This window comes from Erythrolamprus reginae, chromosome 3 (assembly GCF_031021105.1).
Source record: "Erythrolamprus reginae isolate rEryReg1 chromosome 3, rEryReg1.hap1, whole genome shotgun sequence".
In the NCBI taxonomy this organism is placed as follows: domain Eukaryota; kingdom Metazoa; phylum Chordata; class Lepidosauria; order Squamata; family Dipsadidae; genus Erythrolamprus; species Erythrolamprus reginae.
This window is the reverse complement of record NC_091952.1, coordinates 240,406,445-240,422,577: the sequence shown is the minus strand read 5'-3', so window position 1 is coordinate 240,422,577 and position 16,133 is coordinate 240,406,445. Positions and strand designations below refer to the sequence as shown.

The 16,133-nt window shown below is 44.7% G+C and overlaps 1 protein-coding gene across 1 annotated transcript in view; it reads left to right on the top strand.

Moving 5' to 3' along the window:
* Nucleotides 1–10,663, top strand: part of SNTB1 (syntrophin beta 1) — a 161,964-nt gene extending 151,301 nt beyond the window's left edge. Inside the window, exons 5-7 of the mRNA XM_070748250.1 lie at nucleotides 6,154–6,350; nucleotides 8,375–8,565; nucleotides 10,289–10,663. Of these exons, the coding sequence (XP_070604351.1) occupies nucleotides 6,154–6,350; nucleotides 8,375–8,565; nucleotides 10,289–10,381 (481 nt within the window). The 3' untranslated portion in view covers nucleotides 10,382–10,663. The remainder of the gene's footprint in view (nucleotides 1–6,153; nucleotides 6,351–8,374; nucleotides 8,566–10,288) is intronic.
* Nucleotides 10,664–16,133: the final 5,470 nt, after the last annotated feature.

Here is a 16,133-nt window from a genome sequence, read left to right as displayed (position 1 = left end):
CGGCAGAGCCGAGCACGCCTTCCGCCCGGGAAGTCCTGCCCCTTCATCCCCACCCCTCGCCCCTGTGGTCGGCGGGAATGAAAGGGCAGGACTCCCTGGGTGGAAGGCGTGCTCGGCTCTGCCGCTCCAGCCCCTTTCGGCCGAGCAGCCAGGGAAGTCGAGCCAGGCGTGGCGGCGGCCTGCGCCGATGTTCCCCGCTGCGACGGAAGGCAGTCGCTTGGCCGGGGAGGCTCGGCCGAAAGCGGCTGGAGCGGCAGAGCCGAGCACGCCTTCCACCCAGCGATTGTTCCGCTGCCGCCAGCATGGCCTGGCTGGCAGCGGAAAATGTAACGGAGCCCACGGGGGATTCGCCTTCCTCCCACCCGCAGCCGAGACTGATTGTGGGCTCCTTCGCAACCTCGGAGAGCTTCCGGGGCATGAAAGCTCACGAAAACCAGGAAGCTCTCCGAGGTTGCGAAGGAGCCCACGATCAGTCGGCTGCCGGCGGGAGGAAAGCGAATGCCACGGGGCTGGGCTCGGATCCCCCCTCGGCTCCCCCCCTTACCAGCCCCGCCGCGGAAGGCTCCATTCTGTTCCCTGCCGGCCCGATTGAGCGGCCGGCGGTCTCCATTCAGGGAACAGAATAAAAAAATTTTTTTAAAAAAATAATATTTTAATATTTTATTTTTTAAATAATATTTTTTGAAAAACCGCGTTGCAGCGTTTCGCGCTAATCGAGAACGCGCAAGTCGAGGGACCACTGTAATCTCTTTTATCATTTTTTCTATCATTCCCCAATATGTCCTGACTTTATTGCAGGTCCACCATTGATGGTAATAGGAACCTATTTCATCTTTGCATTTCCAACAATTTGGGGAGGCATTTGGGAACATCTTAGCAATTCTATTGGGAAGGAGATGCCATCTGTAAAACATGCTAATTTGGTTTTCTTTTAAAGAGACTGATTTCGTCATTTCCCAATTTGTAATCCAAACTTTCTCCCATGTCTCTACGACTCTGGCCCCAATCCTAATGCATGCTTAATCAGACTGCAGCTTTTATTATCTTGGATTCCCAGGACCTGTCAGGCACACTTTGCCTGACCCTGATTTTTTTGTTTTGTTCTGGAAACCACACAAAACCTGAGAAACCTTTGCAACCTCTGAACAGGCCCACAGGCCAGCAAAAAGTCTGCGGTATCCAGTTCCCTGTTTCTGTAGACTGGAAGGTTATCTTAGGACAACTCCTTAGAAAAAGAACAACTAAGTTGCCACAAGCAGGCACCTGTCTGAAGTCAGGGGTGGACTGGAAATAGACATCGTGAGATGCAGTTTCGTCTTTGAAAAGTTCATCCCGCCAGCGTGCTGTGTATTGTCATAATCAGTTACATCAGAATCCCAATTTTCAGCTATTTTAGTTCCATATGGTCCTCGGTTCAGGATCGCAAGTGAGCCTACAATTTTGCTGCTAAATTCTTGGCAAATGTATCTTTTTCTTTTATGTACGCTGAGAGCATATGCACCAAAGACAAATTCCTTTTGTGTGCAATGACACTTGGCCAATAAAGAATTCTATTCTATTCTATTCTATTCTATTCTATTCTAAGCAAGGCAGTTGCTAAGTGAGTTTTGCCCCATTTTACAATTCCTTTTGTGTGCAATCACACTTGGCCAATAAAGAATTCAATTCAATTCTATTCTATTCTAAGCAAGGCAATTGTTAAGTGAGTTTTGCCCCATTTTACAATTCCTTTTGTGTGCAATCACACTTAGCCAATAAAGAATTCAATTCTATTCTATTCTATTCTATTCTATTCTAAGTAAGGCAGTTGTTAAGTGAGTTTTGCCCCATTTTACAATCCTTTTGCCAGGTTCCAAAAAATCTTCAAGGAAAAAAAATCTTCAAACAACTAAATTGGTTAGTGTAGAGAAGCTTTTATCATACGCTCCAGCACAAACTGACAAACACCTGAGTGAATATAGCAATAGCATTTAGATCAGTGGTTCTCAACCTGGGGGTCGGGACCCCTTTGGGGGTCGAACAACCATTTCACAGGGGTCTCCTAAGACCATGGGAAAAAGACAAATTTGCCACGCTGTTAGGAACTAAAGCTTCTATTCTGGCGCCTTGGAACATATGTTTACAATCCGACCAATCAGACGTTTACAGGGAGGATGTCCCTCTGTCCTTCCTGCCAATCAGCTTAAAGCTCACATTGGACAGGGATTCTCAGGCATTGTGTCTAGACCAGTGATGGTGAACCTATGGCATGGGTGCAGTAGGTAGCACGCAGAGCCATATCTGTTGGCACATGAACCATTGCCTTAACTCAGCTCCGACTTGCATGTGTGTGCCGGCTAGCTGTTTTTTGGCTCACACAAGGGCTCTGGGAGGGCGTTTTGGGCTTCCAGAGAGCCTCCGGGGGGAATGGTGGAGGGAGTTTTTATCCTCCTACGGTTCCAGGGAAGCCTTTGGAGCCTGGGGAGGGCGAAACACAAGCCTACTGGGCCCACCAGAAGTTGAGAAACAGGCCATTTCTGGCTTCCAGAGTGGTGTGGGAAGTTGTTTTCGTCCTCCCCAGGCATTGAATTATGAGTGTGGGCACTCGCGCATGTGCTATAGTGCGCGCCCACACTCTTTTGGCACCTGAGGGAAAAAAATGGTTCGCCATCATTGTTCTAGACTAAGGGTCCCCAAACTTGGTAATTTTAAGACTTGTGGACTTCAATTCCCATAATTCTCCAGCCAGCTGTGCTGGCTCTTAAATTCAGGGAATTAAAATCCACAAGTCTTTAAAAGTTGCCAAGTTTAAAGATCACTATCCTAGACAATGGAATACAATGATACCTTGTTTTACCAACTTAATTGGTTCCGGGACGAGGTTCTTAAGGTGAAAAGTTTGTAAGACGAAACAATTTTTCCCATAGGAATCAATGGAAAAGCGATTAATGCGTGCAAGCCCAAAATTCACCCCTTTTGCCAGCCGAAGTGCCTGTTTTTGCCCTGCTGGGATTCCCCCGAGGCTCCCCTCCATGGGAAACCCCACTCCGGACTTCTGTGTTTTTGTGATGATGCAGGAGATTCCCAGCAGGGGAATCCCAGCATCGCAAAAATGAGCGCTTTGCTGGCAACGGAAGTCCGGAGGTGGGGTTTCCCATCGAAGGGAGCATCAGTGAAATCGCAGCATCGCAAAAACACCAAGTCCTCGAAACCCCACCTCCGGACCTCTGTGTTTTTGCAATGCTGCGATTTCACTGAGGCTCCCCTTGCTGGGAAACCCCACCTCCGGACTTCCATTGCCAGTGAAGTGCCCATTTTTGCTCTGCTGGGATTCCCCTGCAGCATCACAAAAACACAGAAGTCCCATGGAGGGGAGCCTCAGGGGAATCCCAGCAGCGCAAAAATGGGCACTTCACTGGCAACGGAAGTCTGGAGGCGGGGCATCCCAGCGGCGGTGGGTTTGTAAGGTGAAAATAGTTTGTAAGAAGAGGCAAAAAAAATCTTAAATCTCGGGTTTGTATCTCGAAAAGTTTGTATGACGAGGCGTTTGTAAGACGAGGTATCACTACATATTTATTCCACTTCCCCACCCCTAAATCTGCAAGATGTCTCATTCTCCACCAACGTTTATGCCCTTGTTAGCATGGAATTTTTTTAAAAAAATTATATTCGGTTAGCATATAATAATAATAGCCATTATTGTCATTGTACACCATGCATACAGCAAAATATTACTGGATGCTTTGCATATTTGTCAGAGCAGAAAGGCAGGAATAAATCAAATGCACTTAATAAATAACTATGTACCAACAACTAGGTTTGACCCTATGTGACTGCCAGGCAGGAAAAAGATGGCCAGATACTGCCACCTACTGTGACCTGCTAGTGCATGCTGGTTTGTAAATGCACATCACCATCCATTAAAAGGCTCCTTTGACCTGGCAAATCTCCTCCAGCTGGGAGAACTTTGTGGGCGAAAGCTCTCATCAGCTCCCTCGCCCAACCCCTCTCTTTTCTTTGTACTCGGCATCCTTTGTTCCGTTATCTTGAAATGGCTTCTGATCCCTTTATCTGTGCAGGTTAATAAATGCTCGGTTTAGTGTGCAGCAAATACCTTGGATCCCTGAATGCATTAAAAAATGTTTAAACTACATTGGCTACCAAGCTGTTACTGATACATCTTCCTAGTTGCCTCTTTAACACAATCCTTTGGAGAGAAAGAAAGCCTTACTAAACAAGATAATACAGTGGTACCTCTACCTAAGAAAGCCTCTACTGACGAACTTTTCTAGATAAGAACTGGGTGTTCAAGATTTTTTTTTTTTGCCTCTTCTCAAGAACTATTTTCCACTTACAAACCCGAGCCTCCGAAACTGTAACCAGAAAAGGCAGAGAGAAGCCTCCTTGGAGCCTCTCTAGGAATCTCCTGGGAGGAAACAGGGCTGGAAAAAGCGGTGAGAAGCCTCCATGGGGCCTCCCAGGAATCTCCTGGGAGGAAACGGCAGGAAAAGGCAGGGAGAAGCCTCCGTGGGGCCTCTCTAGGAATCTCCTGGGAGGAAACAGGCCCAGAAAAAGCAGGGAGAAGCCTCTGTGGGGCCTCTCTAAAAATCTCCTGGGAGAAAACAAGGCTGGAAAAGGTGGGGAGAAGCCTCTCTGAGGCCTCTCTAGGAATCTCCTTGGAGGAAACAGGCCCAAAAAATGTGGGGAGAAGCCTCTGTGGGGCCTCTCTAGGAATCTCTGGGAGGAAACAGGGCCGGAAAAAGCGGGGAGAAGCCTCCATGGGGCCTCCCTAGTAATCTCCTGGGAGGAAACAGGGACTCCACCCTCCCTGTGGTTTTTCCAATCGCACACATTATTTGCTTTTACATTGATTCCTATGAGAAAAATTGCTTCTTCTTACAAATTTTTCTACTTAAGAATCTGGTCACGGAACGAATTAAGTTCGTAAGTAGAGGTACCACTGTTTTTGCAAAATGGGAGGGGGACTTGTTTTCTCCAGTAGCTTCTTGTTTCCAGATAGGACAATAACACCCAGCAAACCAGCGGTGAAATCTACTTCCCTTCCCGACCAGGTGGGGGTTCCTCTTCACTGGCCCTACCAGAGTGCTCCTAGTGACCGGTGCGGATGTCCATGGATCCAGCAGACGGGCGGGCACGCATCAGCATGAGATTCAGCTTCTGCACATGCACTGGGAGCCAAATCTTGTGTGAGGACATGCGTGGAAGTGAGATGTTGGCGATTTTCACCAATATTTTTGCTTCTGCGCATTTTTGCTCCTGCGCATGCACAGAAGCAAAATATCAGCGGAAATCACTGAAATCTCGCTCATGTGTCCTCACACAAGAGTTAGCTTCTGGTACATATGCAGAAAGCCGAATTTCACACCGATGCCCAAGCCCGCCCACCAATCAGCTGGTGTTGCGTGCACAGCTCCATTTTTGCTACCAGGATAACATTCCCCTCCTCCATTATTGTTCCCAACCAGTTTGGAAGCATACATTTCTCACCCTCTGCATATGCGCAGAAGGCTTTGCGCATGCTCAGAGGGTTAAAAAAAGAAAATGGTGGCATCCAGGCAGGTGGACGGAACCTCGCACTGCTGCCACTACCAGTTCTCTGGACCACTAGTGGTCACTGCTATCGGAACGCCTGAACTGGCCCGAACCGGTTGCTTTTCACTCCTGCATCAAACATAAAGGTTTATATAGACCAGCCAGGGTGGCGCAGCAGGTAGAGTGCGGTACTGCAGGCCACTGAAGCTGACTGTAGATCTGTAGGTCAGCAGTTCAAATCTCATCAACGGCTCATCCTTCTGAGGTGGATAAAATGAGGACCCGGATTGTGGGGGCAATATGCTGGCTCTGTTAAAAAGTGCTATTGCTAACATGTTGTAAGCCGCCCTGCGTCTAAGAAGAAGGGCGGCATAAAAATCAAATAGGTAGGTAGGTAGGTAGGTAGGAAGGAAGGAAGGAAGGAAGGAAGGAAGGAAGGAAATGCAGTTTTTAATTAGGATTAAAAGTCTAGGAAAAGGATTTTGATTAGTCATAAGGAAAAGTTTCCTATAAATGTAAGAGAACAAATAGTAGACACATATGGGATCTCCAGTGAAATTGTCTTTCTCCCACTAAGATTGTTTCCTCACACTATGCGTTAATTCTAAAATTTGTTTCCAGGTTGGTACATTCAGGACCCGGGAAGGGCTCTCCACAGTCTGGCGTAGATTTGTCGTTTGCCACTCGGACGGGCACACAACAAGGGATTGAGAGCCATCTTTTCAAAACCGAAAGTAGCCGAGACCTTACACTGTGGACCCGGAACCTAGTTCAAGGTTGCCACAACGCAGCTGAGCTTTCCGTGGAAGTCACCACAGGTAAATCAACTGCACCAGAAGCTTCTTGGCAATTGACTTCTCCCAGAGCAGGAGAAAACCTTGGTGGACCTCCTTGGATTCTGCCAGTAGCAAAACAGAGTCTATCTCAATAGATGTTGAAAGGATTCTTTTGCAGTTTGGAGTGACTGGCTAAGGAGCAAAATCAACTCCATCCAACATCTGTTGCTCATACTAGATGGCAGATCCTTTACCAACCACGTCTGCTGGAAGATTGTTCCAATGATCTACTACTCTTTCAGTAAAATAATATTTTCTCATGTTGCTTTTTATCTTTCCCCCAACTAACTTCAGATTGTGTCCCCTTCTTCTTGTGTTCACTTTCCTATCAAAAACACTTCCCTCCTGGACCTTATTTAACCCTTTAACATATTTAAATGTTTCGGTCATGTCCCCCGTTTTCCTTCTGTCCTCCAGGCTATACAGATTGAGTTCATGAAGTCTTTCCTGATATGTTTTATGCTTAAGACCTTCCACCATTCTTGTAGCCCGTCTTTGGACCCGTTCAATTTTGTCAATATCTTTTTGTATAGTTATACAAAATTGTATAGGCCTAGGGGGAAGGGCATATTTCAGTTCCCCATGCCTGACAACAGAGGTGGGTTTTAAGAAGCTTACGAAAGGCGAGGAGGGTGGGGGCAATTCTGATCTCGGGGGGGAGTTGGTTCCAGAGGGTCGGGGCTGCCACAGAGAAGGCTCTTCCCCTGGGTCCCGCCAAATGACATTGTTTAGTCGACGGGACCCGGAGAAGGCCAACTCTGTGGGACCTAACTGGTCGCTGGGATTCGTGCAGCAGAAGGCGGTCCCGGAGATATTCTGGTCCGATGCCATGAAGGGCTTTATAGGTCATAACCAACACTTTGAATTGTGACCGGAAACTGATCGGCAACCAATGCAGACTGCGGAGTGTTGGTGTAACATGGGCAATGGGTGGAAACTAAACAAGGAGAGAAGTAACTTAGAATTAAGTAGAAATTTCCTGATAGTTAGAACAATTAATCAGTGGAACAGCTTGCCTACAGAAGTTGTGAATGCTCCAACACTGGAAGTTTTTAAGAAGATGTTAGATAACCATTTGTCTCAAGTAGTATAGGATTTCCTGCCTAAGCAGGAGGTTGGACTAGAAGACCTCCAAGGTTCCTTCCAACTCTGTTGTTGTTGTTGTTGTTGTTGTTGTTGTTGTTGTTATTATTATTATTATTATCATAAGAAGAATATGGTGGAAGGTCTTAAGCATAAAACATATCAGGAAAGACTTAATGAACTCAATCTGTATAGTCTGGAGGACAGAAGGGAAAGGGGAGATATGATAGAAATAGGAAAGTGAACACAAGAACAAGGGGACCCAATCTGAAGTTAGTTGGGGAAAGATCAAAAGCAACATGAGAAAATATTATTTTACTGAAAGAGTAGTAGATCCTTGGAACAAACTTCCAGCAGACGTGGTTGGTAAATCCACAGTAACTCAATTTAAAAATGCCTGGGATAAACATATATCTATTGTAAGATAAAATACAGGAAATAGTATAAGGGCAGACTAGATGGACCGTGAAGTCTTTTTCTGCTGTCAGTCTTCTATGTTTCTATATTAGCATCTAGAATTTTTGAAAATCAAGACCAATAGCTAAATGTCTCCCGTTCACTGAAAGTTTACACTTGACTCCATGTCCTTGACTGTAGTATTTTCCCCAAGGCTGATAAACCTGATTCAGGGATGTTATAAGATACCCAACTCCCTTTTTAATTAAACACAGACAGCAATTGGTATTACACTATGGATCTTACCACGTTTTAATGGTGCACGGTCAGCTGTGCTGAAACCTTTGTGCTATATTAACCTCATTGTTACAATCACTGGAACTTCTTTCCAATTAGCAGGGAACTCATTAGCATGACTATTAATCCCCAAGCTACTACCAGTAGCAGAGTGGCCTCATAATCTTTTATTGGCAATATCATTCTTCCAAAGTGCCATCAATCCTGTTTGTTCTTGCTTCCTTCTTCAGCCTGCACGTACAAAAACCAGGAGTGCCGTTTGACCATCCATTATGATCATGGATTTTCCCTCACCACCGAACCCCAAGTTGGTGCCTTTCCCAAAACCATCTTCCAGTATCCCTACGAGAAGCTAAAGTCATCTTCAGATGATGGGATTCGGACGCTCTATTTGGACTTTGGAGGAAAGGAAGGTGAAATGGTAAGAGTAGCGGGCTGTTTTTCAACACAGCTGGGGATGAAGAGTTATCATTTGTAGCATCTGATTACAGTGATACCTTGTCTTACAAACTTAATTGGTTCCGTGACGAGGTTCTTAAGGTGAAAAGTTTGTAAGACGAAACAATGTTTCCCATAGGAATCAATGGAAAAGCGATTAATGAGTGCAAGCCCAAAATTCACCCCTTTTGCCAACCGAAGCGCCCGTTTTTGCGCTGCTGGGATTCCCCTGAGGCTCCCCTCCATGGGAAACCCCACCTCCGGACTTCCGTGTTTTTGTGATGCTGTGATTTCACTGAGGCTCCCCTCGCTGGGAAACCCCACCTCCCACAACTTCTGTTGCCAGTGAAGCGCCCGTTTTTGCGCTGCTGGGATTCCCCTGCAGCATTGCAAAAATGCGGAAGTCTGGAGGTGGTGTTTCCTATGGAGGGGAGCCTCGGGGGAATATCAGCAGCGCAAAAACGGGCACTTCGCTGGCAACAGAAGTCCAGATGCGGGGCATCCCAGTGGCGTCAGCTTGGGTTTGTAAATTGAAAATAGTTTGTAAGACGAGGCAAAAAAATCCATTCCACAGAAAAACTTCTGTCAGGGTTCCAAGTATTAGATCCATTGCCAGTAAAAACTCCGAGGCAGGTGGATTCCTCAAAGAACAGCTTTATTGGACATACCATATTGGCACATGTCTAGTGAAAACCGACTCTGAAGGTTCCCACGGTTTTCACCTAATAGTAAGTTTTTCTCTCAATCTCAAACAATGTCCCTTGGCCCAATCAAGGCAGCATCCACTGATCTGGTGACATCACTCCTCCTTCTCTTGGCCAGGTATGAGAATGTCCTTGGTTCCCAAGAGAACATATTTTATTTTTACTACAACCCAAGCTATCGTCCCAGCATGGCTGACTTCCTGTCAGCTGTCCCCCTCTTCCTAGAATAGCACATCAGGTACTAAACCAAGTCCCAAGTAATGTGACAACATTTCCATGTCAAAATGCATCAAGAACCAAATTCGACGAGTTTTGAAGCAGTCGAGTACCGAGGTCATAGTTCCCTCTAAGCTGAGCAGTGAGCAATCGCTCACTTAAAAATCATCATCAACTCAGAGTTTTCCAAACCTGCCCAGAAGCCAAGAGGGAACGAGTGAGAGGGAAGGAGAGAGAGAGGAAGAGAGGAAGAGAGAGAAACAGATAGAAAAAAGAGAGGAAGGAAAAGAGAAAGAAAAAGAATGGGAGTAAGGAAGAGAGAAAGAAAATCAAAATCTAGTTTGAAACTAGCTCAACTATTTAAGTGGCATTTTGATATTGATAGAGTTGCCCTATTATGAGCTCACTGTTATAGACACACAGTACAGTATTTTATTTTGAAATTCTCTGAGGCAAAACAGGGTGGGTTTTTTGTTTGTTTGTTTGTTTGTTTGTTTGTTTGTTTGTTTGTTCGTTCATTCATTCATTCATTCATTCATTATTTCTGTGCCGCCCAGTCCCAAGGGGACTGCCGCTCAGACACTATACTTTTCCGCCAATCCCCCCCAAAAATTAGAGGGAACACTGACCGAGGTATCCCTGTATTTACCAAAGCTTCAGTCATAATGCTGAGAAATAATGCTACATTTCAACTAAAATATTCTGTGGCTTGGGCGACGAATTCTGGACCCAGTTCAGAATTAACCACACACAATAACTCCTTATCTCTTTGTGCTCTGATTTCAGCAACTGGACCTGCATTCTTGTCCAAAGCCGATTGTATTCATCATTCATTCCTTCCTTTTTGCCAAGATTACAAGACTTGGATTGGTAGCATAAATTCTTTCTGTCATTGGCAAGAAGAAGAACAACAAAAAAGTGGAACTACTCGAGTCCAACTCTCCAACATGTTGTCAACACTGGGAGCTACTAGGTGAACCTATGAACTCTTCTGCAGATGACCTGACGTTCAAATATGGGGCAAAAGTCAATGTTTTGATCAAATACAATAACAGGGCTTTGAAGAATAAAAGTCGGAATATTTGCTTCCACTAAAACATATGTTGCAAGGGAAACAAGATTGATTGCTCTAAATAAAGCCAAAATTGAGTAATTGAGAAGAAAGAGATGAATGCTGTATGATGACATTTCGTACTCATAAGTGTGCCTCTATGTACACTTTTAGAGAAGTCCGCTCCATCTTGGGTTTTGAGAATGTCAGGGCTTTCCTAGAAGATTCAGCAATTTTTCATTGAAAAGATTGGTGATGCTAGAGTAGCTTCTATGAATGCAAAGTTTTCCCTTCATCTTTCCCCCACCCTTTAAAATGTACTCTGTTTGCCTCTAGTACAGTGGTTCTCAATCTTTCAAATGTCGCGAGCCCTTAATGCAGTTCCTCATATTGTGGTGACCCCCAATCATAAGTCTAGCGCCAATTCTCCCAACAGAGCTTTAAGCTGATTGGCAGGAAGGTCAGAGGGACACCCCCACTGTAAACGCCTGATTGGTCAGATTGTAAAAATATGTTCCAAGGAGCCAGAATAGAAGGTTTAGTTCCTAACACCATGGGAAATTTGTCTTTTCCTATGGTCTTAGGCGACCCCATGAAATGGTCATTTGACACACACACACACCCAAAAGGGGTCTCGACCCCCAGGTTGAGAACCACTGCCCTAGTAGATCGGGACTGTTTTCATAAACTGGTGACGTACAGTGGTACCTCGACATACAAATTTAATTCGTTCCAGACCCGAGCTCGTAAGTCGATCAACTCGCATCTCGAACGAATGCCTTTAGACTTTGTTTTTCGCGCTGAGATAACCAGAAGCAAGGATTCTTGCGCCACCTAGTGGAAGCTCGGCTTGTATCCCGAATTTGAGCTTGGGTGTCGAACAGAAATTTCGCTCGTGTCGTGGCTCGTAACTTGGAATACTCGCAGGTGGAGCAACTCGTATCTAGAGGTACTACTGATATCTAAAATCTTTGCAAACTGCAGAGAAACTCTTGTGGATAGAAATACTAGAGGAGAGAAAATTTGAAAGCCACTGAAAAGAAAAAGCTAAGTAGAGTTACCATCCAAATAAGGATTTTAAAAACGAACTCTGTGTGCTTTAGATTTCTTTTTGCCCTCGCCAAACTATATTTTGGTTTTCAAAAAGCACAAAAGAAAGTATCTGTGTGCAAGCTAGTGACTTGGAAGGAGGTGGCTGTGCACTCTAATGTTTTAACTCCATTAATAAGCCCATCAATCTGTATAAGTCATATGGGCAGAGGTCATATTGCTATAGATCAGTATTTCCAAGCCTTGGCAAGATTAAGACACATGGGTTTCAATTCCTAGAATTCCCTGGGGCTAGGGAATTCTGGGAGTTGAAGTCCACATGTCTTAAAGAAGCCAAGTTTGGGGAATCCTGCTGTAGGCAGACTTAGTTTGCTGACTGATCAAACCAGCCACAAAAAGGAATTTCTAAGTGGACACACTTGGAGCAAAAAAATATTGCTAGATATTATAGACCAGGGGTGTCAAACTGACAGCTCGCAGGCTAAATGCATCAAATGCAGGCCTCACCCTCTCCAGTTCCGCGAAGGCAAAAGGTGTTGTGATATGTTGTGATACGTCACGTGATGAGTTTGACAACCGTAACATAGACCATAGACGCAGGGCACACTGGAGAATTTGCAGAAAAAACACAAAGCCCATTCAATTAATGGCATCCAAATAATGCAAGTTTTATAATATTGCAATTGTTCCTTTAATCTTGTGAAGGGGATGGAGGTAGAGTCTGCCGTACATAATGCATTTTAAACCATTACAGTGGAAGTACGGTGAAAGCGATGGGAACGATAAACATCTTGAAAAGAAGACATGCATTTCAAGTTCATTCCAAATTGGCTGAACTTTAGTTCGTATAGGATGTGGTCAGTGGAATTTAGGCTCATTCATTTTTGTGGCTTGTAAATTCTCCTGCGCTTTGCAACAAACCCTGTTGCAACATTTGGCTCTAGGCCCTTCTATAGCAAAGGAGAAACTTTTGCGATGAGGAAGACGGTGGAAACAGCCATCCGAAGGCAGAGGAGGAGGCTGAAGAAATATGGATAGAAAGGATACAGAAGCACTGCCTATGTATTCTGAGTACTGTATTTATCGGAATATAAGACGCAACTTTTTCCTCCCTAAAAGAGGCTGATTATTTGGGTGCGCCTTATACTCTGAATGTAGCTCCCCCCTCCCCTAACTAGCTGCTAAAGATCTTCAAAGCTCTTACTTTGCAGGCTTTTTCGTTGTTCCTCTCTGCAAATAATGTTTTCCAAGCCCTAAGACTTTCCAGGGGTTTTTTCATTGCTCTAACTTGTTCCAAATAAGTTTCTTTGCAGCCTAAGCAGGTGCTAACAATGTTCCCAACTCTTACCAGTTTGCAAGCTCTTTCATTGTTACTCTCTGCGAATAATATTTTCCAAGTACTAAGTCTTTGCAGGGGTTTTTTTTTTTTGGTCTAACTTGCTCCAAATGTTTCTTTCCAGCCCTAACCAGGTGCTAACGATGTTCCCAGCTCTTACCCACTTGCAAGCTCTTTCATTGTTACTCTCTGCAAAGAATGCTTTCCAAACCTTGTTTTTGTAGTGTTTATTTCGTTGCTTTACTAGCTCCGAATGTTTCTTTCCAGCCTTAACCAGGTACTAATAATGTTCCCAGCTCTTACCAGCTTGTAAGCTCTTTCATTGTTACTCTCTCAAGATAAAGGTTTTTTTAAGCCCTAACCAGGGGATAAAATAATCTGCTGGCTAAGGACACTAGCCAGATGAATACCTGGTAAGCAGATTCTTTTCTCTATTTTCCTCCCCCAAAACTAAGGTGCGTCTTATATTCCGGTGTGTCTTATACTCCAAAAAACACGGTAATTTAGGACAGGAATAATGGCAATCAGCCGTGTTGGAAAACAAAAACGGAACAAGGAGAGGAAGAAGAACGTCAACTTCAGCTAGAAGATCCATGCAAAACACGTAGTGCAGAGAGGAACCTCAGAAAACAGGTTAAAGTTGGTGAGGATGCTGTTCTTTATAAGGTACTCAGGTGCAATTTGCAAAAATCAGAGCATTATCACGGGATATCTTTTCCACCGATGTTCTGGAGACCTCACCTAAGCAGGGAAGAGAACTTCCTTCACCTTCCCATGGTGTTTTCCTTTTTCTCGTGGCTTTACATCAAGGAGGAGAGAAATACCATTCTGACTGGCTCTATCAATTAACAGCAGTTAGCCCCAATGAAAATTCAGACTCCAAACTGACATATACAAAGAGTCTATTTACAAAGCAGAGTGCTGCGAACTCAAAAAAAACTCATTTCCCTGCCCAGACTTCAGTGTTATCAGTCCACTGATAATAAATGTTCCTCACAAGGTTTTCCCAGACTAGATTTTGGCAAGGTTGCAAACAGACACATACTTCAGCTGTTAGCTCTCTCTCTACTCGGAAACAAAAGTTGCAATTCTGCAAACGATCTTCCTTTCTCCTCCCCTTTTGTGCTACCTGTGATGACGTGATCTCTGTTGCCGGAAATACTCCTGTCTCCCTCGCATTCTTCTCACTCTTGCGTCTAGAATAGGATCCATCACATCCCCCTCTTTCTCTGACTCTATCACATCTGGCAGGTCTGCTGCCTCCAGAGTATCCCCAGACCCCAACTCTCCCTCTCTTTCACTGTCTTGACTCCTTTGATACAGTGACCTGTGACCCCCAGATGGATCTGGCTCATCCTCATCAAAGTCTGTGACTAAAAGAGCTGGACGTGATCCAGCCACAACAAATACATCATGTGATCTAGGCTCTTCCGTACCATCCGTACTCAGCATATTCTACCAAGGAAGGGAAATGCAGTCATTTTTCAAGACTTTGGTCTACAGAGATTCTCAGTCATCCAGGCTGTGGTTGCCAGGGTTGAAGCAGCTTCTTGGGTGAGAAACAAAAGGTCTTCAAAAAAAAAAACAAGAAAGCCCAGTTGCCTTTGAAAAAAACACCTTTGGGTGCCCTTAACAAATGCTTAACTAGAAGAATCCCAAAGCTGGTCAAGACTTAACCAGTTGAGATCTTTAAAAAATTGTGCTGTGGCAGCTAACGGGCTTCTGAACGTTGTAGCTTGGGAGCTCTGAAACTTGCCGTAGACTGAAATCTTAGCAGCAGTGCTTCATCCTGGCAGGATTAAAACCTGACACACATCAAGGATCTTTTATTTCTGTCTCATTCTGGAGAACCAAGGCAATCCCTCACAGCAGCAGCAGCCCAAAATGAAGTATAATTTTAACACTCTTTTCATACAGTCTACAAAGATAAAGTCTCCTTAAAGTTGCCCTCAACTTCATAGATACTATTCTGACTCCACAATGAGCCCTTCAAGAAATAAGTCCACATACCCAAAGTTTGCAAGTTTTAAACATGTAATTCTATATCTATATTACAGAAAGGTTTTCAAAATGCAGCGACAAGCAAGGAATGTCTTATCTGTGCCAGCTAATTATCCTTCGAGAACAGATATCAAAGTTCATAGTTATTTCTTCTTTGATTCCCCAGTTAGTATTTGCACTGACTCACTTGACTTGGCAGGCAGCCCGGAGATAAGAAGTTCCTTCTAATATACTCATTAGTTCCATATTCAACTCCGATCAATCCATCGCTCAATCCATACAGTTGACTTCCGCACTCTCTCATCACAAGATTTGCCCTTATATAGCCAGAAGGCGTGGCTAATTGTTCTGTAGAGCTATTCACATATAGATCTTTTCCTGTTCAGCCATTCCTGCCTGCTAATACTTCTGCGCGCTCTTGCATCGAGAAGAGGCTCTTCCTCTTCTGAGTCAGGGCACCTCTGGAGGTGCAACAGACCCTGGGTGGCTTTCGGCCTCTGACTTCACATCCTCTCCGACCTCCTCACTATCACACTCGGGTGCCACTAGCCTAGGATACCAAAACACACCCATCTCTCGATCCTCAGAACCCGTGATCAGCTGAGTAGGACACGGACGGGCCACAACAGATACATCCATGTACCCTTCTTAGCTGCAATATGGATATGATGTACAAGTAGTCCTGGGCTTACAACCAGGGATTCACATGACCCTGTTCTGAAGTTCTAATGGCCGCTCCCCAACAGTCACATGACTGCACTGCAAGCACTGCAGCATCCTATGGTCAGGTGGCCAAGATTTGCAATGCCTTTGGTGAAAAACGGCTTTCCAATTTTTAGCAAAACTAGCCCATAGCAAAACATCAGTTCGGCTCACGACAGTTGCGGTAGCTAAACGGCAGCCATAAAACTTATAAAACTGAGCGTATCGTGTGGGTCAGGGGTAGGCAAAGTTGGCTCTTCTATGACATGTGGACTTCAACTCCCAGAATTCCTGAGCTAGTGTGATTGGCTCAGGAATTCTGGGAGTTGAAGTCCACAAATCGTAGAAGAGCCAACTTTGCCCACCTCTGGTGTGGGTGATTTACATTATCATGGTTGTCTTATAAAACACTTATGATGGGCAGGCTCCATGATGGTCATAAGCCAAGGACTATCTAAACTACTGTTTTCTCAAATGCTTTCTCCAGTCTG